Here is a 27445-nt window from a genome sequence, read left to right on the forward strand (position 1 = left end):
ACACTCACTGACGCTGAAGAGGACAGGGAGAGGTGCCTCCGCTGGGCATCCTGCATGGGCTCAGGCTGGTGGGTCTCAGCCAGGCATTATGGAAATGATCTGAAAGTTTTAGACACAAAGGTCAAAGCACAGAGTACACAAAACGAGTATCTGAAAGGAAAGCCAGCTGTGATAAATAATGGGGGGATCGGCCAGGCGCAGTGGCTCACGCCTGTAATCCCAGCACTTTGGGAGGCCGAAGTGGTGGATCACTTGAGGTTGGGAGTTCGAGACCAGCCTGACCAACTTGGAGAAACCCTATCTCTACTAAAAATACAAAATTAGCTGGGCCTAGTGGCACATACCTGTAATCCCAGCTACTGGGGAGGCTGAGGCAGGAGAATCGCTTGAACCCCGGTGGCCTCTGCCTTGGCGGTGAGCCAAGACTGAGCCATTGCACTCTAGCCTGGACAACAAGAGGGAAACTCCGTCTCAAAAATAATAATAATAAATAAATAAATAAATAATAGGGGGCTTAAAGGTGAAACTCCAGGCTGCCAGCAATGCTGCCCCCCCACATCCTATGGAGCCCTCAGAACCTGGCACCCTCTACACCGAAATCATCCACCCAACCAACAAATGTGCATTAAGCGGGGTGTGGTGGTGTGCACCTGTAATCCTAGCTACTCAGGGAACTGAGACGGGAGGGTCACTTGAGCCCCTAAGTTGGAGGCTTCCGTGAACCGTGATCATACCACTGCACTCCAGCCTGGGCAACAGAATGAGACCCTGTCTCTAAAAATAAAATTAAAAATAAATAAATGTGCATTAAACACCTACCAAGCATTGGACTTTGGAAAGATGCTGGGAATACCCAGATAAATAAGTTATGGTTCTTGCCTTCAAGGAGTCCCCAGGTCGGCTGGGCGTGGTAGCTCATGCCTGTAATCCCTGCACTTGAGGAGGCCAAGGCAGGTGGATCACAAGGTCAGAAGTTCGAGACCAGCCTGACCAACATGGTGAAACCCCATCTCTACTAAATATACAAAAATGAACTGGGTGTGGTGACACATGCCTGTAACCCCAGCTACTTGGGAGGCTGAGGCAGGAGAATCACTTGAATCTGGCAGGTAGAGGTTGCAATGAGCTGAGATCACGTCATTGCACTCCAGCCTGGGGGACAGAGCAAGACTCTGTCTTAAAAAAAAAAAAAAAAAAAAAAAAAAAAAGGCCAGGCGCGGTGGCTCACGCCTGCCAGCACTTTAGGAGGCTGAGGCGGGTGGATCACGAGGTCAGGAGATCGAGACCATCCTGGCCAACACGGTGAAACCCCGTCTCTACTAAAAAATACAAAACAAAATTAGCCGGGCGTGGTGGCTCGTGCCTGTAGTCTCAGCTACTTGGGAGGCTGAGGCAGGAGAATGGCTTGAACCTGGGAGGTGGAGCTTGCAGTGTGCCGAGATCGCGCCACTGCACTTCAGACTGGGTGACAGAGCGAGATCCCGTCTCAAAAAAAAAAAAAAAAAAAGTCCCCAGGTCTAGCGGCTGGACTCCTCACCCGAGACCCAGACATCCCAGTATGACCAAGAGGGTCTCAGTTTATGCCTATTGCCCCTGTGTCATTATTAATAGGGTCCACTTGCATTCTCAAAAGTGTTCTGGTTTTAACAATAAACTATGCAATCACCTGAATCATAGCACGTTGTTATAGGCAATGGTGGAAATAGCTGGGGAAACTGGGAGTATGTGCTGTTAAGACTATGATAGAGGCCAGGTGCAGTGGCTCACGCCTGTAATCCCAGCACTATGGGAGGCCAAGGCGGGCAGGTCACCTGAGGTCAGGAGTTCGAGACCAGCCTGGCCAACATGGTGAAACCCCTATCTCTACTAAAAATACAGAAATTAGTCAGGCATGGTGGTGGGTGCCTGTAATCCCAGCTACTTGAGAGGCTGAGGCAGGAGAATCGCTTGAACCCGATAGGCGGAGGTTTCAGTGAGTTGAGATTGTACCACTGTACTCCAACGTGGGCTATACAGCGAGACTCAGTCTCAAAAAAAAAAAAGAAAAGAAAATTGAAAAAGAGGACTATGATGAAAAGACTTTGGTGGAAGCAGTGTGAAAGCAAGAATCAGTCTGCTTACTGTGTGGTGAGAGGTCAGACCACCAGACTACAGAGAATGTGATCAGAGGATGATTTTTTTTTTCTTTCTTTTCTTTTCTTTTTTTTTTTTGAGACGGAGTCTCGCTTTGTCGGCCAGGCTGGAGTGCAGTGGCACCATCTCGGCTCACTGCAAGCTCCGCCTCCCGGGTTCATGCCATTCTCCTGCCTCAGCCTCCTGAGTAGCTAGGACTACAGGCGCCCGCCACCTCGCCCGGCTAATTTTTTTTGTTTTTTTAGTAGAGACGGGGTTTCACTGTGTTAGCCAGGATGGTCTCATCTCCTGACCTCGTGATCCGTCCACCTCAGCCTCCCAAAATGCTGGGATTACAGACGTGAGCCACCGCACTCAGCCTTTTTTTTCTTCTTTTGAGACAGGGTCTTGCTCTGTTACCCAGGCTGGAGTGCAGTGGCGAGATCCTGCAGCCTCGACCTCTTGGGCTCAAGTGATCCTCCCACCCCAGCTTTCTGAGTAGCGGGGACTACAGGCGCACACCACCACACCCAGCTAATTTTTGTATTTTTTGTAGAGATGAGGTTTTGCCATGTTGCCGAGGCTGGTCTCCAACTCCTGAGCTCATACAATCTGCTCTCCTCGGCCTCTTAAAGTGTTGGCATTACAGGCGTGAGCCGCTGCACTGGGCTGGATGATACTTTTTATACGTGTCTGTTTCTCTAACCCCAGGCTTGCTGCTCTTCCCCAACCCCCAGGGTTAAAACGGAGCTTCCTATTGTGAGTAGCATTACCAACATGCAAGGGCTTCCAACTGTAGCTACACTGGACCACTAGGTACAATTCTCGAAAACCCTTGAGTTTCTTGAATACAAACTAAGCACCCATCAGTCAGGTAACTGGCTAAAATAATTAAGGTACAACCACACAATAGAACGTTATCCAGCATAAAGGGAATGAGGACACCTACTGAAAGTGTGTAAAGTAAAAAAAAATCAGAGTGAAGAATAGCAGGTACAATTTGCCACACATTTGTGTAACAAAGGAGGAACAAGCATGTGTATACACGTATGTATATACATACACACACAAGTGTGTATATGTACATATATATATACACACACTTGTTTTTTCTTTTTTGAGATGGAGTTTCCCTCTTGTTGTCCAGGCTGGAGTGCAATGGCGTGATCTCGGCTCACTGCAACCTCTGCCTCCTGGGTTCAGGGGATTCTCCTGACTCAGCCTCCCGGGTAGCTGGGATTACAGGCATGTGCCTCCACGCCCGGCTAATTTTTTTGTATTTTTTAGTAGAGACGGGGTTTCTCCATGTTGGTCAGGCTGGTCTTGAACTCCCGACCTCAGGTGATCTGTCTACCTCGGCCTCCCAAAGTGCTGGGATTACAGGCGTGAGCCACTGCGTCCGGCTTTTTTTTTTTTTTTTTTTTTTTTGAGACACTGTCTGTCACCCAGGCAGGGGTGCAGTGGTGCCATCATAGCTCACCTCAGCTTGGAACTCCTGGGCTCAGTCTGAGCCCTCCTAAATGATCCTCTCACCTCAGCTCCCGAGTAGCTGGGACTGCAGGCGCGTGCCACCACACCTGGCTTTAAAAAAAGCCAGGTATTTTTTGTAGAGACGGGGGTTTTGAAATGTTGCCCAGGCTGGTCTCAAACTTCTGAACTCAAGTAATCCGCCCGCTTCGGCCTCCCAAAGTGCTAGGATTACAGGCGCGAGCCGCTGCCCCGCCAGGCCGAGAAGAATCTTACCACTTCCCATTTTCCTTCCTCCTGTTTAAATGCTCACATCCTATCGTGACTTTCCTCACCACGTGCTCTCCAGGACAAGGTCGGCTTTCCTTTGCAATCTGCGCGAGGCCCTAGCTGGGGCCCTCCCAGTCCTCCCAGTTCCCATTAGAGCTTGACAAACGCTCCTAAGGGAAAACGCCTCAGGTGCTTCACAAAAGCCCCCTGGGGCCTGGGCAGGAAAGACCGCCTGGGGCATTTCAATTCACTGCAAGAGCTGGTTCCAGTGTCCCCTGACCTCACTGTTCAGTCCCCGCCAAGCCCCAGCCCAGTGAAAAATACGAGCCACTGTAAAGCGTCCTGGCTGTGGATGGAGTCGGACCCGGCTCCATCCCTCGCTCTCTGCGTGACCTTGGTCTCGGCCTCCTCCACTGTCACATGAGGACACCAGCCAGGAGGTGAGGACCCAGGGGTCGAGGACGCGAGCAGGGGGCCCGTTCTGGCTCGGAACACAGTCTGGCGGGTCCATTCTGACACTTGAGCCCCATTTGCCATGTCCCGCCCTCGCCTCTCTTGCCCGTGCCCTACGCGGCCTTCCACTCCCTCAATAATCCCGCCGCACCCATTAGGCGGGAAAGGGCCTGCCCGGTGGGGAGGGCGCTGACGGTCACGCGAACACCGCAGATGACAGACTGCGCGGTCATTTAGCAAATTTGCAAAAGAAAACAGGGGATCATTGGGCAAGGGAGGGTTAGCCATGGCCGACCCAATCAGTCTCCACCCAAGGTCACGGTGCCCGCCCGACGGGCAGCGAGCGGCAGGGAGTCTCCCCGAGGCCCCGCCCCGAGAGGGCGCCCAGCCTCCCTGGGCCTTGAGTCAGGGTGCGTTGCCTTTAAGACGTTTGGGAAAGTCACCGCGTCCGTGGGCGGGGAACGAGGCGCGGCGCGTTTTGTCCCTCGCGGGCTGCCGTGGGCCGGGCCGGGCGCGAGGGCGGGGCAGGGGAACGGCGGGGGGTCAAAGGCCACGGCGCGCACCACGTGGGCCGGTGACTCCGTCCTTCCCGCAGCGGCCGCGGCGCGCAGGGCACTTGGGTTAGTGGCGCGGCGGGCGGCGCGGACAGCCGAAGCGGACGCCCGCTCCCGCCACCATGGTCATCAAGACGGACGAGTTGCCGGCGGCCGCCCCGGCCGACAGCGCCCGGGATCACGGCTCGCAGGCCGGGGGCAAGGGGCGGCCGGGCGCGGCCGGTGAGCGGGGCCGGGGCCAGCGGGCCGCCGGGCGGGGGGCGCCGGACCAGGGCGGGCGGGTTCGGGACTCCGCGGGGACCGTCGCCTTCCCTCCGCGCCTGGCCCGCTTGTATCTTGCTGGGGCCTCCACCGGGTCGCCCCCGCCCTGAAGGTCACCTTCACAGTCGCCCCCGGCTGCAGTCCGGGCTTCGCACGTGGGGTCCCGGGGAGGGCAGCCTCGGCTGGCACCCTCGGCGGGCACACGCGCGCCTCATCGCAGGGACACGTGCGCGCACACGCGGTTTCGGGGTGCGCCGCCGCCGCAGACCGAGAGAATCGGCGGCCCCACCCCCTCTGCGCCCGGGCTTGGGAGCTGTCTGAGCTGGGGTCGCTCCGATGCTTGCGGGACGGCCCCCTTCGGCACCTGCTCCGCGTCGGCCTCCCAGGCATTCCCGGTGCGCAGGGCTGCAGCCCTGGGAGTGAAGCTCCGCTCGAGGCTTCCCAGGCTTGGTTTGTGGGAAGAGCACGAGGTGCGGGGCGTCCCTGGTTCATGCCCTGAGGCCAGGCTGTAACCGCAAGTCTTCAGGCTGTGGCGGCGACTCTCAGGTGTGTTGGCCCGCTCGGCCGACCTGGTGTAGGGGGCGTCTGCCTGTGCATGGGGCAAAACCGAACTCCTTGGCAGGGGGAAGTGTTTGTGCCAGAACTTGATCATTAACCTGCCTTATTGCGAAAAGTGGGTCAGACCAGAGTTGCTGTTTTTAAAGCAAAGGTCGTTAGTGTGGAGTCAAGCTCCCAGCGATCCCCCATGGTGGCTGTGTGGTGGTGACTGTGGCAGTGGCTGCAGCTTGTCTCGGGTGGGGCCTGCTTTCCCTTTCTCCTGAGCCCCTTCTCTTCCCTCTGTTACCTCCGCCGTGTCTCAGACTCCAGCTTTGGGGCTGGAATCCCCTTCCCAGACCTTCAGTCGTCATCTTCCTCAGGCCTGGGCTGCGGTCCTCTTTGCTCCGGGTGGCAGTGGGGGTGCAGAGCTACTCCTGTCCCCCAGTTCCTCCCGCCTCTGTTGACTGTCCTCAGTTGGGACTTGTGGTCTTAACGCCTCATCATCTCCCTTCCCAGCTTCAGTGAGTGCGCCAGGGCTGACTTGGGAATCAGGATGGGGACAGCGTTCGGCCCTCTGACCCTGTTCCCATCATAGCAGAGTTACCTTGGGGTGAGGGACAGGTGCTGGGGCAGTACTGCTGATTGCCTAGACAAGGCCAAGGTTTGGGCAGCACAGCAAATGCTGATCGCCCCAACCTACCAGCTTTGTGCTGATGTGGTTCTGAATCCGTGTGGGCAGGCTAGATAAGAGGAGTTTGGCTGATTTCCCCTTTAGCAGAGACCTGAAGAGTCGAAGTGACTTGCCCAAGGTCACACAGCGATTTAGTTGTTAAGGGAAGTGTTTAGATTCCAGCTCTTGGCCAGCAAGCCAAGGCTGCCGTGGCCAGGCCCAGAGGAAGTTGGGACAGGCGTGTTGGTTTGGATCACATGCTGAGAACGAGGGGGCCGAGGAGCATCTGTTGGAGGATTTCTGTGAGGGAATCAGTGAAGCCCCTTCCTAACTGTGCTGGTGGTGGGGCTCTGGGGTAAACTGAGTCAGGGAAGGGCACAGCTATTTGGGGAAACTGGGAGCATATTCGTGGGCAGGACATGGGCTCCTACGTCCCTGGGAAGCTAGTACAGGTAGCTAAGACTTACATTACAGCCAGCCCGGATCTGTTGAAAGGACGGAGCCTTAATGAAGACCCACCCCCCTGCAAGCTGGGGCCCACCTGAGCATCAGAACCAAGGCTTCTGACCTCTGAGATCCAACTCTGGAAGGCTCTTCAGTCCCCTTAAGGAGGAGGTGATCAAGGCCATTGAGGGTGGGGGGCAAGGGTTGGTTACCTTCCTGGGAATACAGTGGCTTTTAGGGGTTAAGAGAACAGGCAGGTTTTTCAGGTCCACAGTGGTGTGTCAGGTTCCTTCTGCCCAGGGGAGAGCGGGAGGAGGAGGAGGCTGGCAGCTGGGGAAGGAGTCTAGGGGCTAATGGGGACTCCCCAAGAGTATCCTAAAGCTCCTCTCTTGGATGGGATGTGGGGAGAGCAGCTTGAGGAACTCTGGACTGTCCTCAGGCCCTGAACACCTGCCTCTGGCCTGGGTGGGACAGGAAGGAGGCAAACAGGTGCCTGGTCTGTGGGTTCTTCGATAGGCCGCCTGCCTGCCCCATTGCCTTTCCCTGAAGCCCTGGGCTCCTGGGACGGGTGATGCACCTTTTAGGACCCTACTTCCTGCTGGAGCCTCAACTGCCGAGGCCTTGGCTGGGGCGTGGCCTGGCCCTGGCACGATCTTCTGAGTGAGATTGTGCCTGGCTTGGGCAGCTCACAGGCCCTCTGAGGAGGCCTAAGTTTCTTTTCTAGTTCCTCCTGTCTGCCGCCTTTGGGGTCCCTGCGCCTCCAGGCCTGCTGGGGTGCGCTTTACCTCTTCACTGGCATCTGAGTTTGCGTGTATGCAGAGTGCTGCTGGGCCCCGTTCTCCCGCTCTGCGGAAGGCCTCCTTTTCCCCTCCCCGAAAGCTCACATCCTCAGAGGTGCGGGCGGGAGAGGAGGGAGTAGTGGCCCGAGGGTTTAGAGGCCTCAGGTGATGCTGTGCCTGGGATAGATCTGCCCCCCCACCCCGGGACAGTCTTGAGGCCTGGAGAAGGAAGCAGGTGCAGCCCACCTGTGGGTGCTGCCGGACCCCTAGGGAGGGCTGCACTGAGCGGGAGTGGGTCAGTAGGAGCGGGTCGGCGGGAGTGGGTTGGCAGGGGCTGGTCGGTAGCCTGCGCTCTGTGGGAGTGACTCAAAAGCCATGGGCTTGGGCATTTGACACACCTGTTTTTTCTTTTTTTTTAAACTTAATCCCAAATGTGATAGTAACACCTGGTTTTTTCTTGCTCTGGATTGGCTGCCTCTTGCCTCTGTGACCTTGGGCAGCTGCTTCCTAGCCTTCTGGAGCCTCAGTTTCCTCAGGTGAGATGGGCTGGCCAAGCCAATTTAGGGAGCTGCCGTAGGTGAGATGGGCTGGCATGGTGGTTCAGGGAGCTGCCGTGGGCTGGGCCTAGCGTGAGTCCTGGCTCTGTGGTAACCAGAACGCAGGTGGTTGTCAACACTGCTGTGGGGTCACTGCCAGGCTGCCCTCCCCCAGCCCTGCCTCCGGAGGGTTAGAGTGTATTTTGTGAGGGGATAGGAGCAGAGGGGCTCTGCCTACGCCTGGTCCTTCTCCTCTGGTCATTGTGTGAGACAGAACCTTCCATGGGGGCTGTGAAGCAGCCCAGGGTCTGCCTGATCCCTGGTCCTGGAGGGGGGAGGGGATGGAGTGAGAGCCTGACTCCCGCCCACCCTGGGTAGGGTGGATGCTGGGGCAGTCCTCACTGGGCCCTGGCAGCATGTCAGAGGCCCTGGGAAGGCGCCCTGGCCAGCTGGGCTCCTCCCCCGCTGTGCGGCCGCCGGCCTCTTGCTGCCAGCTCTGCTCTCCCCTGGGAGAGACTTGGTTCCCTCCTGGCAGGGCCGGGGCTGCTGGGAAGGGAAGATGGAGCCTGCCAGCTTCTTGATGGAGCCTGGAGGCCAGGGGCACGGGTGCAGTTGTCCTCTGGGAAGCTGGGGGCCCATCCCCCTCCCTCCCAGCAGAACCAGTGGCTCCCAGGAAGGGGCTGGCAGCCAGGTCACCTGCAGGGGGCAGCAGGAGCCAGAGGTCCCAGCCAGGCCCTTGGCCCAGGGACAGCAGGGTGCTCAGTGTCTGGGACTGGTGGGCAGAGGCAGCCACCTTATGGCCTGGGCCCGGGTCTGTGCCAGCTGTTGGCGGCAGCTGGCGGAAGCGGTCCTGTTCACCCCCACTGGGGTGGGAGCTGAGGAGAGGACCCCCTTACTGGGCCCTGCCCCTGCCAGCCAGTCTTCTACGCCCTCAATCTTGAGGGGTCCAGGTACCCCAAATTCTGGGTTCTTTGATCCCCCTAGCGGCTTTGCCAGCAGTGACCCCCTCTCTAGGGGGCATAGGGAGGCGGGCCTGAGTGCTGATAGCAGCTCCCCCTGGGGTCCTGGGGCCATTGGGTTATCCTGGCCCACAGCCGTCCTTCTGGCCGACCTTGAGCGGGATGCCAGGCAGGGGGAGTGTGCCCTTCCTGGGGCTGCCACGGCAAGCCTGGCCCCGCTGAAACCCGAAGCCAGCCAGAGCTCCAGCCCCGGGCCGACTGGCTGCATTAGGGCAAGGGTAGCGGCTGAGGCTGGAACGAGGCATCCGGGCAATGCTGGGGCTGATGTGGAGAGCCGGCTGCCTGGCTGCCACGGCCATCCTGAGACTCCAGAGCCGAGGGCAGGGCAGCTGCCAACTGCACCAGGTGAGCACCGGGACCTGGTGAGCCAGCCAGTTGTGTGTGTGGGAGATCGCTCCGCCTTCATCCAGGGGTGGGGAGACCTTCGGGGTTCCTTGGAGGAAGGTTCGGGGCAGGACATCCTGTCCTGGGGAGCGGAGGCCCATGGGCAGCCAGTCACATTCCTTTGAAACCGGATCAGGGAATAGGTACCCCCTGAGGGTGGTCTCCCTGGGCTGGGGAAGGAGAGTGGGAGCCGTGGCCGCCTTGCCTTGTCCTCCCATTCCAGACAGGCGGAAGAACACAGGCTGTCTCTGTCTAGGTATTTGACTCCCCGCTTCTGGGCTCTCACAGCGCAAAACCGCTGTTCGATATTGGGTGGGGGCTCTTCCCGCTTCTCCCCTCCTTCCAGGGGCTTTTGGCAGCCGGCGCAGCCTTTCTCAGGGACCCTGTGGGGGGTTCCTGGCTCCCGGCTGCAGGTGCCTCCACCTGGCTGCCCTGCTCTTGCCTTTTGAAAGCTGACCGACCACCGCCCAGCTGTCATCTGCTGTGTCCCTAGAGTCAGGCAGGTGTTCGCCTGGGGGGGCTGCTCCCTTGCTAGCGGCTTGGGGGTGTCCTTGCCGGGGCGGTTGGATGCTGGCAGGGAGGTCTTTGTGCATCCTTGTGCCTGGGAGTCCACGGCAGGCTTGGAGAGGGTGGGGTGGGGATGGAGAGGCGTGACAGACACAGTCATTGAAAGTCCTCAGCGGCCAGAGTGGAGGGCGGTGCCGCGGTGTGGGGTGCAGGCCGCAGGAGGGGGTCTGGGGCCCTTTCTGACTTGGTTGACCTTAGGCCAGGCTCCGAGCCTTGCTGGGCTGCAAATACCCCTCTTTGGGGGAAGGGGGAAGAGACTGTCTGGGCTCTCAGCGGTCCTGTTTCTCATTGACTCGTGGGGTTCCAGGGAAAGGGAGTGGCTCTCCAGGCCCCGGGCTCTGCCTTTCTGTGCCGGCCTCATCCCCTCCCTGAGGCTTCTGCTCCGCGTTTCTGGTGGGTCCGGACTGGGACCACACAGTTCTGGGAGATGTACCTGTCCCCACTCCTGAGAGCTGGGCAGGGAAGGGGAGGTGGGGTCTCGATGGGATGGGCAGAGCTGGGTGAGCTGTTCTTTCTGGAAGGGAACCCAGGCCCTCTTCGGAGTTGGCACCGTTGAGCTTCAAGCCAAGCCAGGCAGGTGAGCCTGGCTGATGGGCAGGTCCTGGGGCCAAGGTCCTCGTCTCCCCGATGGGTGCCCAGGCAGGCCTGTGTCTGCTGGAGGTGATGAGAGGCGGTCCTTGGCTCCTCCGCGGAACAAGGGGCTCTCCTTTGTTCCACTGGTGCCTGGGTAGGAATGCAAGGTTTTGTCACCTCCTCCCCACCCTGCTGGACTGGGTGCTGTGTACAAATATTGGACTTAGCTACAGGTTTGCAGTAAGTACCTTATTTATTGCCTTTTTTGTTGAGCCTGGGCAAGATAGAACGTGGTGGTTAGAGCTGGTGAGGACGCCACCCTGGGTGCAGAATGTCTCTGGGAATGAAAGGGGGGTGGGGTGTGATCCCGCCATTAAGGGTCGTTTGGGCAGGCTGCCGAAAAGGTTTATTTCTCCTAGGCCTTGAAGGGTGAGTCAGTGTTTGCTGTACTCAATGGGATGTCAGGGGCAGCACAGACACAGCAGCACAGCGGTGGGAGGGCAGTAGGCGGTCCCAGGCTTCCATGGTGTGATGTCCTTAGACCTCAGCAGGGAGCAGGCCGGAGCCGAGGCTGACTTCAGGTGGGTGCCTGAGAGCACTGGCCTAAGAAGCTTGGTCTTGTAAGCAGTGGGCTTCCTAGGAGGAAGGTGGCCCTGCTGAATAGAGGAAATGCCTGCCCCAGGGCAGTGGCTGCAGAGGCCAGGTCCTGTGGGTGGGTTGGGAGATACCTAGTGGGTGACTAGATAGAGCAGGCGCCGGTTTGAGGAGGAAGATGAGTTCCGTTCCTGCAAGACGAGTCTTCAGTGGTGCCTCAGGGCCAGCCACTTGTTGATGCCTGGGAGGCAGCGGTCTCCTTGGTCCAAAAGGCTGGAGAGGGGACAGGATTGGCCGTGTGAGCCACGAGGCAGGAGTGTATGGGAGGGGGTGGGGTCAGAAGGAGGAGAGGCTGGGCCCAGGCACACCCCTGCAGCCCCGCTGCAGCCTGGGATCTCAGCTCAGTGGGGATGGAAGAGGATGGGGCTGGAGGGGGAGGGGCAAGGGCACTGCGTGGGTCAGAGAAGAGGAGAGGAAGAGGGGCTGCTGCTGGGAAGCCAGGTGTGTTAGGGCCGGAGGAGACCCTTGGGTTTGGCTTGAAGGGTGGCTTTGGTGACCCTGGGGAGAGTGGTTTGGGCGGCGTGTTCAGGTTCCACACTACAGTGGGTCCAGGAGCAGTGGCTGGGAGGGCGGCTGGGTGTGTGAGTGGCCTGCAGGTGTGCGGAGGGCAGGGCGAGACCGCGCGGCTGGGGCGTGTGAGGTCAGGCGGACGGCACCCCGGACCAGCGAGGCTGCCTGATTCTGATCCGTTCTTGTCCCACAGAGCTGCCATCAGTCATGCTCTTAAACGGGGACTGCCCAGAGAGCCTGAAGAAGGAGGAAGGGGCGGCCGAGCCGCCCAGGGAAAATGGGCTTGATGAGGCCGACCCGGGAGACGAGACCACCGGCCAGGAAGTCATTGTCATTCAGGACACGGGCTTTTCTGTGAAGATCCTCGCCCCTGGAATCGAGCCCTTCTCCCTGCAGGTAAGATGGAGGAAGTTGTTGGGGACCAGGCCTGAGCCTGCTGGGGAGGGTGAGCTGGAAAGCTCCTCCTGCCCCACACTGTGGCAGGAAACTGAGGAACCCGTGCGCTCCCCGGAGTCGCCCAGCTAGCGTGATAGACGTGGGAATCGAGCCCAGGGTCAGGTCATTGCCCCATTGCTAGAGGACGGCGACCAGCTGGGCCCGCCAGCCCTATGTGGGGAGGGGAGTGATGGTGGCTGGGTCGTGTTGGCATCCCAGGACTTCCCAGCCTCTTGCTCTGTGCCCTCAGGCAAGTCAGCTCTCTCTCGGCCGTGATTTTACCATCTGCCAGAGGGGAGGGTGGTATTGGGTAATCTCCAAGGGCAGAGCCAACGTGGAGGTCTTGCAAGCCGGTGACTCAGTGGGGAATGAGGCAGGGCCGTCGTGTGTCTCAGCACCCACAGGCTTGGGCCCCAGAGCACCCCTTCTGGAAGGTGAAAGCCATTTGCTCCAGGCCCCTTAGCACTGGGCAAGGACGGGGGTGAGGCTGCCGTCAGAATTCTGACCCCCTGTTCTTCCGTCTCCCCTTCTCCGCTCGGGGGTTGCTCCTGGTCTGCAGGGCCAAGTTGGTGGGCCACGGTCCAGGCTGCACACACAGGGCGTGGCACGTGTGGACATGGCCTGGATTTAAAAGCCAGAAAGTGGGAAGTCGAGTATTTGGGGCATTTATTCTGGGGACCAAGGTACTTTGGGCTGGGGACAAGGTGGTATTGTCCTTGCTCTCTGCTACATGGCCTCTCACCAGGGTGGTCGGGGCCTTCTCCCTGCAGGTGTCCCCGCAGGAGATGGTGCAGGAGATCCACCAGGTGCTCATGGACCGTGAGGACACGTGTCACCGCACCTGCTTCTCGCTGCACCTGGACGGCAACGTGCTGGACCACTTCTCGGAGCTGCGCAGTGTTGAGGGGCTGCAGGAGGGCTCCGTGCTGCGCGTGGTGGAAGGTTGGTCTGGAAGTTGGGCGCTTGCCCAGGGGAGGGTCCACGGAGGCAGAGGCAGGCAGCACCGTCCATGCCAGGGTCCCTGTGTCACAGATGAGCTCATGGAGGCAGGATTGGAGCACAGGTCTGCTTCTCAGGCCATCACACCTATATCTGCCAACTTCACAGCCCAGGGGTTGAAGAACAGAGCCGTGGCTGGGCGTGGTGGTTCACGCCTGTAATCCCAGCAGTTTGGGAGGCCGAGGTGGGTGGATCACCTGAGGTCAGGAGTTGGAGACCTGCCTGACCAACATGGTGAAACCGCATCTCTACTAAAAATACAAAAAGTTAGCCGGGCATGCTAGCACACGCCTGTAATCCCAGCTACTTGGGCGGCTGAGGCAGGAGAATCACTTGAACCTGGGAGGCAGAGGTTGCAGTGTGCCCAGGTCGTGCCACTGCACTCCTGCCTGGGCAATAAGAGCGAAACTCCGTCTCAAAAAACAAACAAAAGAACAGAGCCATGATTCTAAAACAGAAAAATCCGGCAGTACCATGCCAGGGCTTGCAGCCAGCCCAGGCCAGGTCTGTAGAGATGAATGAGAAGTCCCAAAAGTTCCCTAGCCCTGGAGTGGGGCGGGCGGGCACAGTGAGGTGCCATCAGGTTGGTCCGTGGCCTTGAGTTTTCTGGGTAGAAGCCGCTCAGGTTCCCCACCCAGGGCCTGTTGAAAGCAGTGACGGAAAAGATCTGTAGCTCAACAGCGCCCACGGTTGATCACGGAACCTCTCCCCACCACCAAAAGAGCCGCCATTAAAGTCCCATGAAACCGCATAGTGGGCAGTGTTGACACTGGGGGCCTTGGAAAGTCCTCAGGCCCCTCCACGAGGCTGCCTCGGGAGAGCAGGGCAAGGCTGTGCTGTGGAAGCCCCGAAGCTCCAGGAGCCCTGTCCCCCTGAGGCGCTGGCGCACAAAAGCAGGCGGCCGTGTGTGCTTCCGAGGCATCTGGCAGAAAGTTCTTTATGAACAAAGATCCCTGCTTACCAGTAGGCAGAGCGCGTGTGTGTGTGTGTGTGTGTGTGTGTGTGTGTGTGTGTGGTGTCAAAACCAGAACTCCAGCTTATGTGTTCATAGTGGAATTGGAAAACGGAAGCCTAGAGTTGAAAATTAAGGCCGGGCGCGGTGGCTCAAGCCTGTAATCCCAGCACTTTGGGAGGCGGAGGCGGGTGGATCACGAGGTCAGGAGATCGAGACTATCCTGGCTAACATGGTGAAACCCCGTCTCTACTAAAAATACAAAAAACTAGCTGGGCGTGGTGGCAGGCGCCTGTAGTCCCAGCTACTCGGAGGCTGAGGCAGGAGAATGGCGTGAACCCGGGAGGCGGAGCTTGCAGTGAGCTGAGATCCGGCCACTGCACTCCAGCCTGGGAGACACAGCGAGACTCTGTCTCAAAAAAAAAAAAAAAAAAAAATTAAAACCACTACGTTAGCACCCCTGAAACCTGTTTGGTGCTGAGCAGGTTGTTCAGGGTTCAGGGCTCTGGTGACGCCGTCCCCTCCCGCCTTCCTGACAGAGCCGTACACGGTGCGTGAGGCCCGCATCCACGTGCGCCACGTCCGAGACCTGCTCAAGAGCCTGGACCCATCCGATGCCTTCAACGGGGTTGACTGCAACTCCTTGTCCTTCCTGAGTGTCTTCACCGACGGCGACCTGGGAGGTGCGGGAGGCATTGGGGCCGGGGATTGGACCAAGGGGCGGGGAAAGGTGGGGGGCTGGAGAAGGGGCCGAGGGACCTGGGCCTGAGGCACCCAGACCAGGGCATCGGCAGGTGGGGAGACGGCTGGCCCTGGTGGCTCTGTGCTGAGGACCAGCCTCGGGTCCCTCAGACAGCGGGAAGCGGAAGAAGGGCTTGGAGATGGATCCCATCGACTGTACACCGCCCGAGTACATCCTGCCAGGGAGCCGGGAGCGGCCACTGTGTCCCCTGCAGCCCCAAAACCGCGACTGGAAGGTAGGATCCTGGGGGAGGGAGGAAGAGGGTCCCTGGCGGGGTGGAGGCCCCACACCAGAGGCCTGGCCCCTCAGCCTCGGCCACTCCCACAGCCCTTGCAGTGCCTGAAAGTACTCACCATGAGCGGCTGGAACCCGCCCCCGGGGAACCGGAAGATGCATGGGGACCTCATGTACCTGTTTGTGATCACGGCCGAGGACCGGCAAGTCAGCATCACCGCGTCCACACGGGGCTTTTACCTGAATCAGTGAGTCCCTGCCAGCCCACCACGCCCCCCTGCCTTGCCGGCTGTTCTGGGTCTGGGCAGACACCTGGGCCCCCGCTCAGTGCCCCCCTCGCCCTGCAGGTCCACGGCCTATCACTTCAACCCCAAGCCCGCCAGCCCCCGCTTCCTCAGCCATTCCCTGGTGGAGCTGCTCAACCAGATCAGCCCGGCCTTCAGGAAGAACTTCGCCGTGCTACAGAAGAAAAGGTAGTGCCTTCGCCCACCCGCCTGTGTCGTGGCACACGGGGCCTGGGGTGAGCCGGCCCTGCACTCCAGTGCTTCTGTCTGGAGAAACCGCCCTGGGCCCCCAGTGCTGGAGTCCCCGCTCTAGGGAGCTGTCAGTCGGTGCCGAGACAGCAGCTGCGGGAGAGGGCCCGTGCGCTTCCCTCCGGCTTCAGGGCGGTGTCTCAGGGTAGGAGATGCCGGGGCAGGCGGGGGCCTCAGGAGAGGGCCCGTGGCAGGGCTCTGAGCTTGGTGGGCTGCGCCATCTTCCCCTCCCCTGCCTGCCACAGGGTCCAGCGCCACCCGTTCGAGAGGATCGCCACCCCATTCCAGGTGTACAGCTGGACAGCACCCCAGGCGGAGCATGCCATGGATTGCGTGCGCGCAGAGGATGCCTATACCTCGAGGCTGGGCTACGAGGAGCACATTCCTGGACAGGTGCCTGCAGCCGGGCCCTGCCCTCGCTGGGCACCCCTGCCCTCCTGGGTGCTGGGCTGGTTCCATGCACTTCCTGGAAGCCCCATGCTTGACTCTTCATTTGCGAGTCTGGGGCTCTTCTCAGGAAGGTGGAAGGAGGGACTGCCCAGAGCAGGTCACAGGGCACAGGCTGAGCCCGTATCTCCCTCTCTGATCGCTCTGCAGACCCGAGATTGGAATGAGGAGCTGCAGACGACGAGGGAGCTGCCTCGCAAGAACCTGCCTGAGCGGCTGCTCCGAGAAAGGGCCATATTCAAGGTGCCTGCAGCCTCTGCAGTCTCAGGCCCACCGTCTGTCTGCTGATGGGTTTTCTTGTGGACAGGAGGAAAGCAAGGGAGGCAGGGGCAGCCCTAACCCTGTCAGGTTCCCCAAAGGCCAGTCAGGGTGTCCTGCAGGGTCTGCTAGCCGTCTGCCTCCCAGCAGACCATCCCAGTACCTTTTTCTGGTCTCTTTGAGGCTCTGAGTCCCTGGGAGGAGCGGGCCCTACTTCCCATAGGGACTGAGTGTCCAGGGCCATCCAGCTTCCCGCCCTCCACTGACTGCTGCGGGGCTTTTGCCTGGGCGAGCGCTGGCCAACCGTGGCCCTTCTAGGGCGGGAGCTCATCTGCATTAACACTTTTAGCTGGCTGGGGTTTAAAAGTTATTAGCACTGGGTTAGTAAGAGAAATGAGGAGAAGTAGTTGCTTAAAAAAAAAATCTCAGGCCAGCTTCGGTAGCTCATGCCTGTAATCCCAGGACTTTGGGAGGCCGAGACGGGCAGATCACAAGGTCAGGAGTTCAATACCAGCCTGGCCAATATGGGGAAACCCCATCTCTACTAAAAATACAAAAATTAGCTGGGCGTGGTGGTGGGCACCTGTAGTCCCAGCTACTCGGGAGGCTGAGACAGGAGAATCGCTTGAACTCAGTAAGCGGAGGATGCAGTAAGCTGGGATTGCACCACTGCACTCCAGCCGGGCGACAGAGCAAGACTGCATCTCAAAAAACATCTCAGCCAGGCACAGTGGCTCACTCCTGTAATCCTAGCACTTTGGGAGGCTGAAACAGGGGGATCACTTGAGCCCAGGAGTTGGAAACCAGCCTGGGCAACTTGGTGAAACCTTGTCTCTGCAAAAAATACAAAAGATTAGCCGGGCATGGTGGCATGTGCCTGTAGTCCCAGCTACTCAGGAGGCCGAAGTGGGAGGATCGCCTGAGCCAGGGGAAGTCGAGTGAGCTCAGATCTCGTGCCACTGCACTCCAGCCTGGGCAACAGAATGAGACCCTGTCTGAAAAAAAAAAAAAAAAAAACTTTCCATCTTTTTACTGCCTAGAGATGATAAATGTAGAAACAAAAACTCATTTCTCAGTTACCAACTTCCCCTAGAGATGGTGCCAAGTGCGTTATAGACACTATTTTGTGTAATATTTTGGACTTGTAAATACCTTTATCTGTTCAAGTTCACCTGGCACATAACTGGTGGGTCCCAAACTTGCCCACACTTGTTAATCACTCAGCTCTGCTGTCTCCCTGAGCACAAGTGTATTTTCAAAACATGGAGGTTTTGTTTGTTTGCTTGCTTTTTTGAGATGGAGTGTCACTCTGTCCCCCAGGCTGCAGTGCAGTGGTGTGATCACTGCAACCTCTACCTCCTAGGTTCAAGCAATTCTTCTGCCTCAGCCTCCCAAGTAGCTGGCACTACAGGCGTGCACCACCATGCCTGGCTGTTTTTTTTTTTCTTTTTTTGTATTTTTATTAGATATGGGGTTTCACCATATTGGTCAGGCTGGTCTCGAACTCCTGACCTCGGGTGATCTGCCCGCCTGGGTCCCTCATAGTGCTGGGATGACAGGCGTGAGCCACCGCGCGCGGCCAAAACATGGTTTTCTTGCCTTTTTCTACATAATGAGGAAACTCAGGCTCTGGGTCCCTGGGTTTCCAAGGCAGGGCTGGTTGCCTCGGCGGTCTAGGTGCGCTTGGCCAGGTGGATGCAGGCTCTCCTGGGCAGGGCCTCTTACCCTCCCCTCCTCCACCCCCGCAGGTGCACAGCGACTTCACCGCGGCAGCCACCCGGGGTGCCATGGCCGTCATTGACGGCAATGTGATGGCCATCAACCCCAGTGAGGAGACCAAGATGCAGATGTTCATCTGGAACAACATCTTCTTCAGCCTGGGCTTCGACGTCCGAGACCACTACAAGGACTTCGGGGGGGACGTGGCAGCCTACGTGGCGCCCACCAACGACCTGAACGGCGTCCGCACCTACAACGCGGTGGACGTGGAGGGGCTGTACACGCTGGGCACGGTGGTGGTGGATTACCGCGGCTACCGCGTCACGGCCCAGTCCATCATCCCCGGCATCCTGGAGCGGGACCAGGAGCAGAGCGTCATCTACGGCTCCATCGACTTCGGGAAGACCGTGGTGTCGCACCCGCGGTACCTGGAGCTGCTGGAGCGCACGAGTCGGCCCCTCAAGATCCTGCGGCACCGGGTGCTCAACGACCGCGACGAGGAGGTGGAGCTCTGCTCCTCGGTCGAGTGCAAGGGCATCATTGGCAACGACGGGCGCCACTATATCCTCGACCTGCTGCGCACCTTCCCCCCAGACCTCAACTTCCTGCCGGTGCCTGGCGAGGAGCTGCCTGAGGAATGCGCCCGCGCCGGCTTCCCGCGCGCGCACCGGCACAAGCTCTGCTGCCTGCGCCAGGAGCTGGTGGACGCCTTCGTGGAGCACAGGTGAGGGGCGGCCTTGCTGGGCCAGGGCCAGGGCCAGGGCCAGCTGCAGGGAATGCGGGCGCCCTGGGTGGGGCTAGGGCTGGGTCGTTGGAGAAGCGCCGGAGAGTGAAGAAGGGCTCCGTCTGGCCACAGTCATTGGAGACCCGTCCCCACCTGCCCTGTTGTCAGGCTCCCAAGTGCAGAAACCAGGGCTGCAGACTCGTGAGCACTCAGGCGGGTGACCCGGCTGCAACGGCGCTGTTCTCTTAAGGAGCATTAGGAAGTCTGGGTGGCTGTGACTGTCCCAGTGCTGGGGCGGGCAGGTGGGGCACCGGGGGTCCCTGCCGCTGGTGTGTATGTAGGGTTAGGAAATGGCCATGTCAGAGGTCCCACAGTGTGAGTAACTCTTTCAAATGCCAGTGGCTTCCTGTCACTTTCGAGAGCCCTGAGCCGGATGGGGAGCCCTTCTTGTCCCATCCCCTCCATAATGCAGCCTTTTTTTTTTTTTTTTTTTTTTTTTTTTTTTTTTTTTTTGAGATGGAGTTTTGCTCTTGTCGCCCAGGCTGGAGTGCAATGGCGTGATCTAGGCTCACCGTAATTTCCGCCTCCTGGGTTCAAGTGATTCTCCTGCCTCAGCCTCCCGAATAGCTGGGATTACAGGCGCCCGCCACCACGCCCAGCTAACTTTTTGTATTTTTAGTAGAGACGGGGTTTCTCCATGTTGGTCAGGCTGATCTCGAACTCCCGACCTCAGGTGATCCACCTGCCTCAGCTTCCCAAAGTGCTGGGATGACAGGCGTGAGCCACCGCCCCTGGCCACCTTCTATTTCCTCTCTTGGGAGATCTTGGTTTTTCTGCGTTGACTTGTGCACACCGGCCAGAGGGTGCCTCATGCCTGCGGGGTGTGGAGCCCCAGCCCCGGGAGCCTTGGGCCAGCAGAGCTCCTCTCCCCGATTCCCAGCTCCTGCTGTGCCCTGTCTCTTCTGCTCCAGGTACCTCCTCTTTATGAAGCTGGCTGCCCTGCAGCTGATGCAGCAGAAAGCCAGCCAGCTGGAGACCCCCTCCTCCCTGGAAAATGGTGGTCCTTCCTCCTTGGAGTCCAAGTCTGAGGACCCTCCAGGACCGGAGGCGGGAAGTGAGGAGGAGGGTAGCAGCGCCAGCGGCCTGGCCAAGGTGAAGGAGCTGGCAGAGACCATCGCCGCAGACGACGGCACAGGTGAGGCTGCTGCAGATGCCGGGGGAGAGCCCAGGCTGGCCCTGCCAGGGTGGCTTATGACCCCACCTGGGAGAGGCTGGCAGACGTCTCTGCGAGGAGCTAGGGGGCAAGGCGTGGGGCAGCCCAGCTCCGCCGGTGGCAGAGGGGACCCACGTCTCATGGAGCCGTGTCTCACAGCAGACCCTCGGAGCCGGGAGGTGATCCGCAACGCGTGCAAGGCGGTCGGCTCCATCAGCAGCACCGCCTTCGACATTCGCTTCAATCCTGACATCTTCTCACCAGGCAAGTGGTAGGGGCCGGCCAGTGCGGGAGCCCTCCGGGACCAGAGCTTCTCTGGGGGGGACTGGGCCCTTGGGGCTGGTGGGTTTGTCCCCCATCTGAGCGCTTCCCCCGCCAGCCACAGGCAGCATTTGTCTTGCCACCGCCTGGCTCAGCCTCTCTGCTCTCCCTTCTCCAGGGGTTCGCTTCCCTGAGTCCTGCCAGGATGAAGTTCGGGACCAGAAGCAGCTGCTGAAGGACGCGGCTGCCTTCCTGCTCTCCTGCCAGATCCCTGGCTTGGTGAGGGAGGGGCTGCGGGGCTAGGTGGGGCTTGCGTGGTGGGTGCTGGTCCCTCATCCGTCTCCGACTTGGGGGCCCTTGAACACAGGATTGCAGGAGTTATTTCTTCAGCTTTCCCTGAGTGGGTCTCCCCGTTTGACAGATGGGGAGCCTGACTCCCAGAGGTCAAGGGCTCGGGCCCTGCTGAGCCCACCGGGTGGACCGGCAGCTGGGGATCCAGTCTTCTGACCCGTGGGTGGTGACACGGCTGGGGGATGGGGCAGGAGCTCAGTGGGGGCTGCCCATCCTCCTCCTCTCGCAGGCTCTGCGCCTGGCCCCGGGGTGCTGGGTGCTCCCCCAACACTGTGGCCTCCAAGCCTCAGGACACGGGGCTAGGGGTCAAATAGTGGCCCCAAGCAGGCACCTCTGCGTCTCCCACCTCTGCTTCTGCCAGAGGCTGGGCACATTCCCACATCCTGACTGGGAGCTAGAGCCTTGGGGGTCCTTCTCCAGAGGCTCCCAGGATAGCTGTGCTCCCCTAGAAAGACTCAGCTGGGTGAGGGCAGAGGAGCCGGGCGGGGCCTGACCTGCTGCAGCCCGCAGGTGAAGGACTGCGTGGAGCACGCGGTGTTGCCCATGGACGGGGCAACGCTGGCTGAGGTCATGCGCCAGCGTGGCATCAACATGCGTTACCTGGGCAAGGTGCTGGAGCTGGTGCTGCGGAGCCCGGCCCGCCACCAGCTGGACCACGTCTACGTGAGTGCTGCCCGGGCGGGGGCGGAACGGGAGCTGCGGGGCTGGGATGGAGGCGGGGGGCCTGACCGAGACCTCCCTTCTGAATCCTTCCAGAAAATCGGCATTGGAGAACTCATCACCCGCTCGGCCAAGCACATCTTCAAGACGTACTTACAGGTGCCACCCGTCCGCCCCGTGGCTGGCCATGGCCTGCCAGCATGGTGTGGGGCCTCGGGAAAGAGCCTGAGGTGGGGCTGAGGGCCCTTGTGACTTGGATCCAACCTGTCTTGCAGGGAGTCGAGCTCTCCGGCCTCTCAGCCGCCATCAGCCACTTCCTGAACTGCTTCCTGAGCTCCTACCCTAACCCCGTGGCCCACCTGCCCGCCGACGAGCTGGTCTCCAAGAAGAGGAATAAGAGGAGGAAAAACCGGCCCCCCGGAGCTGCAGATAACACAGCCTGGGCTGTCGTGACCCCCCAGGAGCTCTGGAAGGACATCTGCCAGGAGGCCAAGAACTACTTTGACTTCCACCTCGAGTGGTGCGTGTAGGGCGTGGCTGGGACGCGGCTGGGACGCAGCTGGGATTGGGCAGATGAGGCGGCCACCACTGGCTCCCAGATGGCATCTAAGGCCTGTGGTCATAGGCCAGGGAGTCGGAGGAGAGAAGAGGTGTGGAGATCACTGGGTGCTGGAGGGTGAGGGCAGCCCGGAGGCTCCCAGGAACTGGGTGGAGGGTGGGGCAGTGTTGGGGGCCCGGGCTGGACAGTGTTGGGGAGCTGGGTGGGACAGTGTTGGGGGGCCCAGCGGTGCTTGGGCTGCTCAGGCCTCCTGCTCCCTCCTCAGTGAGACTGTGGACCAGGCTGTGGAGACCTACGGCCTGCAGAAGATAACACTCCTGCGGGAGATCTCGCTGAAAACAGGGATCCAGGTGGGCACGGCTCAGCGTCCCCACTGCGTCCCACTGCATCCCCGCCGTGTCCCTGCTGCAGGCTCCCACCCCCGACCGGGGACACAGGGGAGGTGGCTTTTTCATAGTAGCCATCTGTGCGCAAGCATTGGTGGGTTGGGAGGTGCCAACTCTCTGAGCCCGGGGCTGAGGCTTCCTGTGTGTGGGGGCTGCTCTCCAGGTCCTGCTGAAGGAGTACAGCTTCGACAGTCGCCACAAGCCCGCGTTCACCGAGGAGGACGTGCTCAACATCTTCCCCGTGGTCAAGCACGTCAACCCCAAGGCCTCGGATGCCTTCCATTTCTTCCAGAGCGGCCAGGCCAAAGTGCAGCAGGGTGTGTGGCCGGGTGGGGCTGGGTGGAGGCGGGGGCTCCCCATGCCCCGTCCTGACCTTGCTCCCCCTGGGGGTGCCCTGCAGGCTTCCTGAAGGAGGGCTGTGAGCTCATCAACGAGGCCCTGAACCTGTTTAACAACGTCTACGGAGCCATGCACGTGGAGACTTGCGCCTGCCTGCGCCTCCTCGCCCGCCTCCATTACATCATGGGCGACTACGCAGAGGTGGGCCTCAGGCACCCTCTGGGCTGTGGCAGCAAAGGCCTGGCCTCTTGTTGGGGGATGAGGAGTGAGGGGGCCCCCGGCGGAAGAGTGGGTAGAGTCCAGGGAGACCCCGGGAAGTTAATCGTTCTGCCCAGGCCACCTCTGGCTCCACCCTTGTGTAACTGTGTCCTGGGGAGAGCTCAGGAGCCCCCTGTGCTGTGGTGAGGTCAGTTCTGGGAGGCGATGGCAGGGGGGTCAGCAAGACTGCCTACTAAGAGTCCGTGAGTGGCAGGAAGCATGCCACCGAGCTCCCGCGTCCTCTGTGCCCAGTGCAGGCTGTGGGGTTCTGGGTGCCCTGCCTGGCGGGGCTGGCGGAGGCTGTGGGGTTCTGGGTGCCCTGCCTGGCGGGGCTGGCGGAGGCTGTGGGGTTCTGGGTGGCCTGCCTGGCGGGGCTGGCGGAGGCTGTGGGGTTCTGGGTGGCCTGCCTGGCCGGGGCCGGCGGTGGCTGTTTCAGGGTCCGCATGTCTTAGGATCCCCACTCCCTGCAGTCAAAGGGACTGTTCTGTCTTTTGTTTATAAATGGGTGTCTTTGGTTTTTGGTTTTTGAGACAGTGTCTTGCTTTGTCACCCAGGCTGGAGTGCAGTGGCGTGATACCGACTCCCTGCAGCCTCCACCTCCTGGGCTCAAGCGATTCTCCCGCCTCAGCCTCCGGAGTAGCTGGGACCACAGGCGTCCGCCACTACACCTGGCTAATTTTTGTATTTTTAGTAGAGATGGGGTTTCGCCATGTTGGCCAGGCTGGTGTCAAATTCCTGACCTCAAGGGACCTGCCCCTGCTCAGCTTTTTTTTTTTTCTTCTTACGTTTTTAGTAGTTTTAGGTTTGTGTTTGGGTATTTGTGGAGATGTTGTTGGGCATAAGACCACGGGTGTGTGGAGCTCTCTGTGGAGTCTGACCCACCCCTCAAGGTGTTGCAGCGGCTGCTGTTGACCCCCCTGCTGCCTTGTGCAAGGGACAGACCCAGAGCGCAGCTGGAGAGGACAGGAGTGTGCAGAGCAGTGCCGTGTGGGCTGCTGGGCCGGGGCCAGGCGGGCTCTGGGTGCAGGGGTGTTCCCACGCCACAGCGAGCACCACCGTCTCTCCCCAGGCCCTGAGTAACCAGCAGAAGGCAGTGCTGATGAGCGAGCGGGTGATGGGCATCGAGCACCCCAACACCATCCAGGAATATGTGAGTGCCGCCTGGGCGGGGGCCGCGAGGGGCTGGGGTCCGCGGCCACCCTGACCTGTCTCGACTCCGCCCGCAGATGCACCTGGCCCTGTACTGCTTCGCCAGCAGCCAGCTGTCCACGGCCCTGAGCCTGCTGTACCGCGCCCGCTACCTCATGCTGCTGGTGTTCGGGGAGGACCACCCCGAGATGGCGCTGCTGGACGTGAGTGCCAGGGCAGGGGGCGGCAGGGACCCACCTCCGTCCCAGGGGACCGGGAGCTGACCAGGGCCCCCCCGCCTGCCCCCAGAACAACATCGGGCTGGTGCTGCACGGGGTGATGGAGTATGACCTGTCGCTGCGCTTCCTGGAGAACGCGCTGGCCGTCAGCACCAAGTACCACGGGCCCAAGGCCCTCAAGGTGGCCCTCAGGTGAGGCGGCCGCTCGCCCAAACTCCAAGGGCCACAGAGGCCGGTGGGGGCGTCCGGTGGGGGCATGGAAGAGGCCCAGTGCTCTGGCTTCCTCGGACACCCGAGAAAATTTCTCTCCACCTCTCCCTCTTTGCTGAGCCTGGACTTGATCTTCCCCTCGGTGGCTTCCAGGGAGGGATCTAGAGGAGACCCCCGGCCCCCGAGTCAGGCCCCCACGCCCAGCCCTCTTATGCCCTTCCCTCGCCCCGGCGCCTCCCGGCAGCCACCACCTTGTCGCCCGCGTCTACGAGAGCAAAGCTGAGTTCCGGTCGGCCCTGCAGCACGAGAAGGAGGGTTACACCATCTACAAGACGCAGGTGGGCAGGGTGCGCTGTGGCAGGGGCGGGGCTGTGGCAGGGGCCACGGGGCGGGCCCGATCCCTTCCTGCCTCTGCCCGCCTCCCCGCAGCTGGGCGAGGACCATGAGAAGACCAAGGAGAGCTCCGAGTACCTCAAGTGCCTGACCCAGCAGGCCGTGGCCCTGCAGCGCACCATGAATGAGATCTACCGCAACGGCTCCAGCGCCAACATCCCGCCGCTCAAGGTGAGACCTGCCGGAGACGGGGCGGAGCGGCCCCTCCAGCCCAGCGGGCGCGGGAGCCCCGCTCACGGCTCCTTTCCCCGCCCCGCAGTTCACAGCCCCCAGCATGGCCAGCGTCTTGGAGCAGCTGAACGTCATTAACGGCATCCTCTTCATTCCTCTCAGGTGAGCCCCCACCCCGCTCAGAAGCGTGTCCTGGTGGTTTCTGTTTTTTGAGTGGGAGCCCCGCTCTGTCGCCCAGGCTGGGGTGCAGTGGCGCGATCTCTGTCACTGCCAGCTCCGGGTCCCGGGCTCAGCGGCCTCCCGAGAAGCTGGGATTACAGGCGCGCACCCGGCTGAGTTTTGTGTTTGTAGTAGAGACGGGGTTTCGCCCTGTTGGCCAGGATAGTTTCAATCTCTTAACCTCGTGATCCGCCCGGCTTGGCCTCCCAAAGTGCTGGGATTCCAGGCGTGAGCCACCGCGCCCCACCCCTTACTTTACTCAGCATCCTCCTATTCCATGAGTGAAGACCTTGGTGTTTCGGCTTCACACAGTGTATCTTGGCGTCTTCCCATCCAGTACCTAAGAAGCGGCTTCGTTCCCTCCCCGCCGCCTCCCCTTCCACGGCGGGGTGTGCCTGAGGAGCAGGCCCCGGGCTCCCCGGGTGCTCCCAAGCAGTGTGGCCTCATGGGGGGAGTGGATTTAAAATGGTCGGCAGGGCTTGGGAGCAGCGCCGCGACTCCACTTTCCTCCATCTGTTTGGAGGGAGGCCGCAGAGGGCAGTGACTGGAATTGGGTGTGAGGGGAGCCCGGAGACTGGGTCAGGTGCGGGGTCCTTACCTTCTCCATGTCCAGGGACCTTCGGCCTTCAGGAGGGAAGCACTTGTTCACACACGTTTCCCACTGAATAGAGCAGAGCCTGAGTTTATCCCAAAAGCCAGGAGGGTGGTGGAGGGCCCAGGACTCCTGAGACCCACCTCCATCCCCGCCCTTCTCTTCAGCCAAAAAGACCTGGAGAATCTGAAAGCCGAGGTGGCGCGGCGGCACCAGCTCCAGGAGGCCAGCAGAAACAAGGATAGGGCCGAGGAGCCCATGGCCACCGAGCCCGCGCCAGCGGGGGCCCCAGAGGACCTGGGCTCCCAGCCCCCGGCCGCCAAGGACCCTTCTCCGAGCGTGCAGGGATAGAGAGGGAGACAGACGGACAGTCGGCCAGCGGCCCCGTCACCAGGGAGCCAGACTCCAGGAGAAGGGGGCGTGCCTGCGGGCGGAAGAGGAAGCAAGGCCCTCTTCTTCCACGTTTCACCCCACCCCACCCCCGTATCTTCCTGGGACCCTGGCCTGCCTGCCCCGCAAATGGTGTTTTTGCACTGGTTCAATGAATATATGATGCAGAGGCCCCATTGAAGACACGTGAATGGCGCGTGCAGCCATCAGTTCCCGGCCGGGGGGCAGGTGTTCCTCAGGCCCCCGCCCTCCAGCAGGCGTGTGCGCGTGCGTCCGTGGCTGTGAGTGTTGACCGTTCCTCTCCCCTGTACATAGCCCGAGCCAGTCCTGCGTGGGTGGTGCACAGGTGGGATTTCTCAGGTCGTTTGTATGGTCGACATGATGGCTGCTGCTTTTGCTGCCACTACCCCTAGGCCCAACCTCTCTGAAAGTTCAGGTTTAAAGCCAAAAAGCATGGTGGGGAGGGGCCTTTCCTGTGTCCTGGGATGGGGAGCCAGAGCTCTGTGGCAGGGCTGGAGGGTTTGGGGTGCACTTTAGTTTGGGGCAGGACAGGAGCCGCAGGGCTGTTTTAGTTGTGATTGGCCTGGTGTGGCTGCTGCTCCCAAATGAAGGGGTCAGGGTTGGCTGTGCTGGGCCCTCAGCCCGTGTGCCCGGCCCTGGCTTGTCTGCCCTCAAGCCCAGTGGGTGGCGCTGCCGTAGGCTCTGGCTCGGCTCCCTGCTCCCTGCACCCAGCTGGGCATACGCTTGGGGTCTGCCGTCTGAATGTATCCCTCTCCTGAGCTGCCTAACGCACAGTGGGCGGGGGCGGGGCTGGGGGAAGTTACAGGTGCCGATGTGATGTCACTTCTCTGGAGCCCAGCCCCCTTCCTGGTCTGAGACTAGCTCTGGGGGTGCTGGGGGCCCCCACAGGCCCCGCTCTTCCCGCGCCCCCCTTCCTGTGCTGCTGCTCTGTGCCTGCTGTCAGAGCCCTGGTTGGGGAGGACGTGACCACCCTGAGACCTGGAGGAGACGGGCGTCCGCCTGGGTTTACGGAGAGCTGCTTTTGGGTGTGGTCTGTGCAGACACCTTGTTTCAAAGGGGATGGGCGTGAGCTAGCAAGCAAAGTATCCCCACCGCTGAGCAAGAACTTTTTCTTGTTTTTAAACCATCACGTCCTCATTTCACATTGGAATAAAGTGAGTTTTTGAAACCTGCGGCCGCAGGCTCACCTGAGTGTTCTGTAACCCGGTCTGGGTGGATGGTG

General features: G+C 60.4%; 1 protein-coding gene across 5 annotated transcripts; it reads left to right on the plus strand.

Moving 5' to 3' along the window:
- The first annotated feature begins 4899 nt into the window (after nt 1-4899).
- Nucleotides 4900-27397, plus strand: CLUH (clustered mitochondria homolog). Of its 5 annotated transcripts, none has more exons than XM_050765807.1 (26): nt 4900-5078; nt 11984-12186; nt 12996-13167; nt 14716-14859; nt 15029-15153; nt 15246-15400; nt 15500-15625; nt 15931-16078; nt 16283-16375; nt 18139-18833; nt 19805-20028; nt 20206-20310; nt 20486-20586; nt 21169-21321; nt 21415-21477; nt 21594-21838; nt 22143-22227; nt 22427-22580; nt 22664-22803; nt 23930-24010; nt 24087-24212; nt 24298-24419; nt 24682-24775; nt 24867-25001; nt 25090-25163; nt 25980-27397. In XM_050765807.1, the coding sequence occupies exons 1-26, from the start codon at nt 4979-4981 to the stop codon at nt 26161-26163; spliced, it is 4047 nt and encodes a 1348-aa protein (XP_050621764.1). In that variant the 5' UTR covers nt 4900-4978; the 3' UTR covers nt 26164-27397. The 5 variants fall into 5 exon arrangements, with proteins under 5 accessions (XP_050621764.1, XP_050621765.1, XP_050621761.1 ...); XM_050765808.1 differs by having other exon boundaries at nt 4964-5078; nt 20209-20310; XM_050765804.1 differs by lacking the exon at nt 4900-5078 and adding an exon at nt 8581-9447.
- The last annotated feature ends 48 nt before the right edge of the window (nt 27398-27445 follow it).

Source organism: Macaca thibetana, chromosome 16 (assembly GCF_024542745.1).
Source record: "Macaca thibetana thibetana isolate TM-01 chromosome 16, ASM2454274v1, whole genome shotgun sequence".
In the NCBI taxonomy this organism is placed as follows: domain Eukaryota; kingdom Metazoa; phylum Chordata; class Mammalia; order Primates; family Cercopithecidae; genus Macaca; species Macaca thibetana.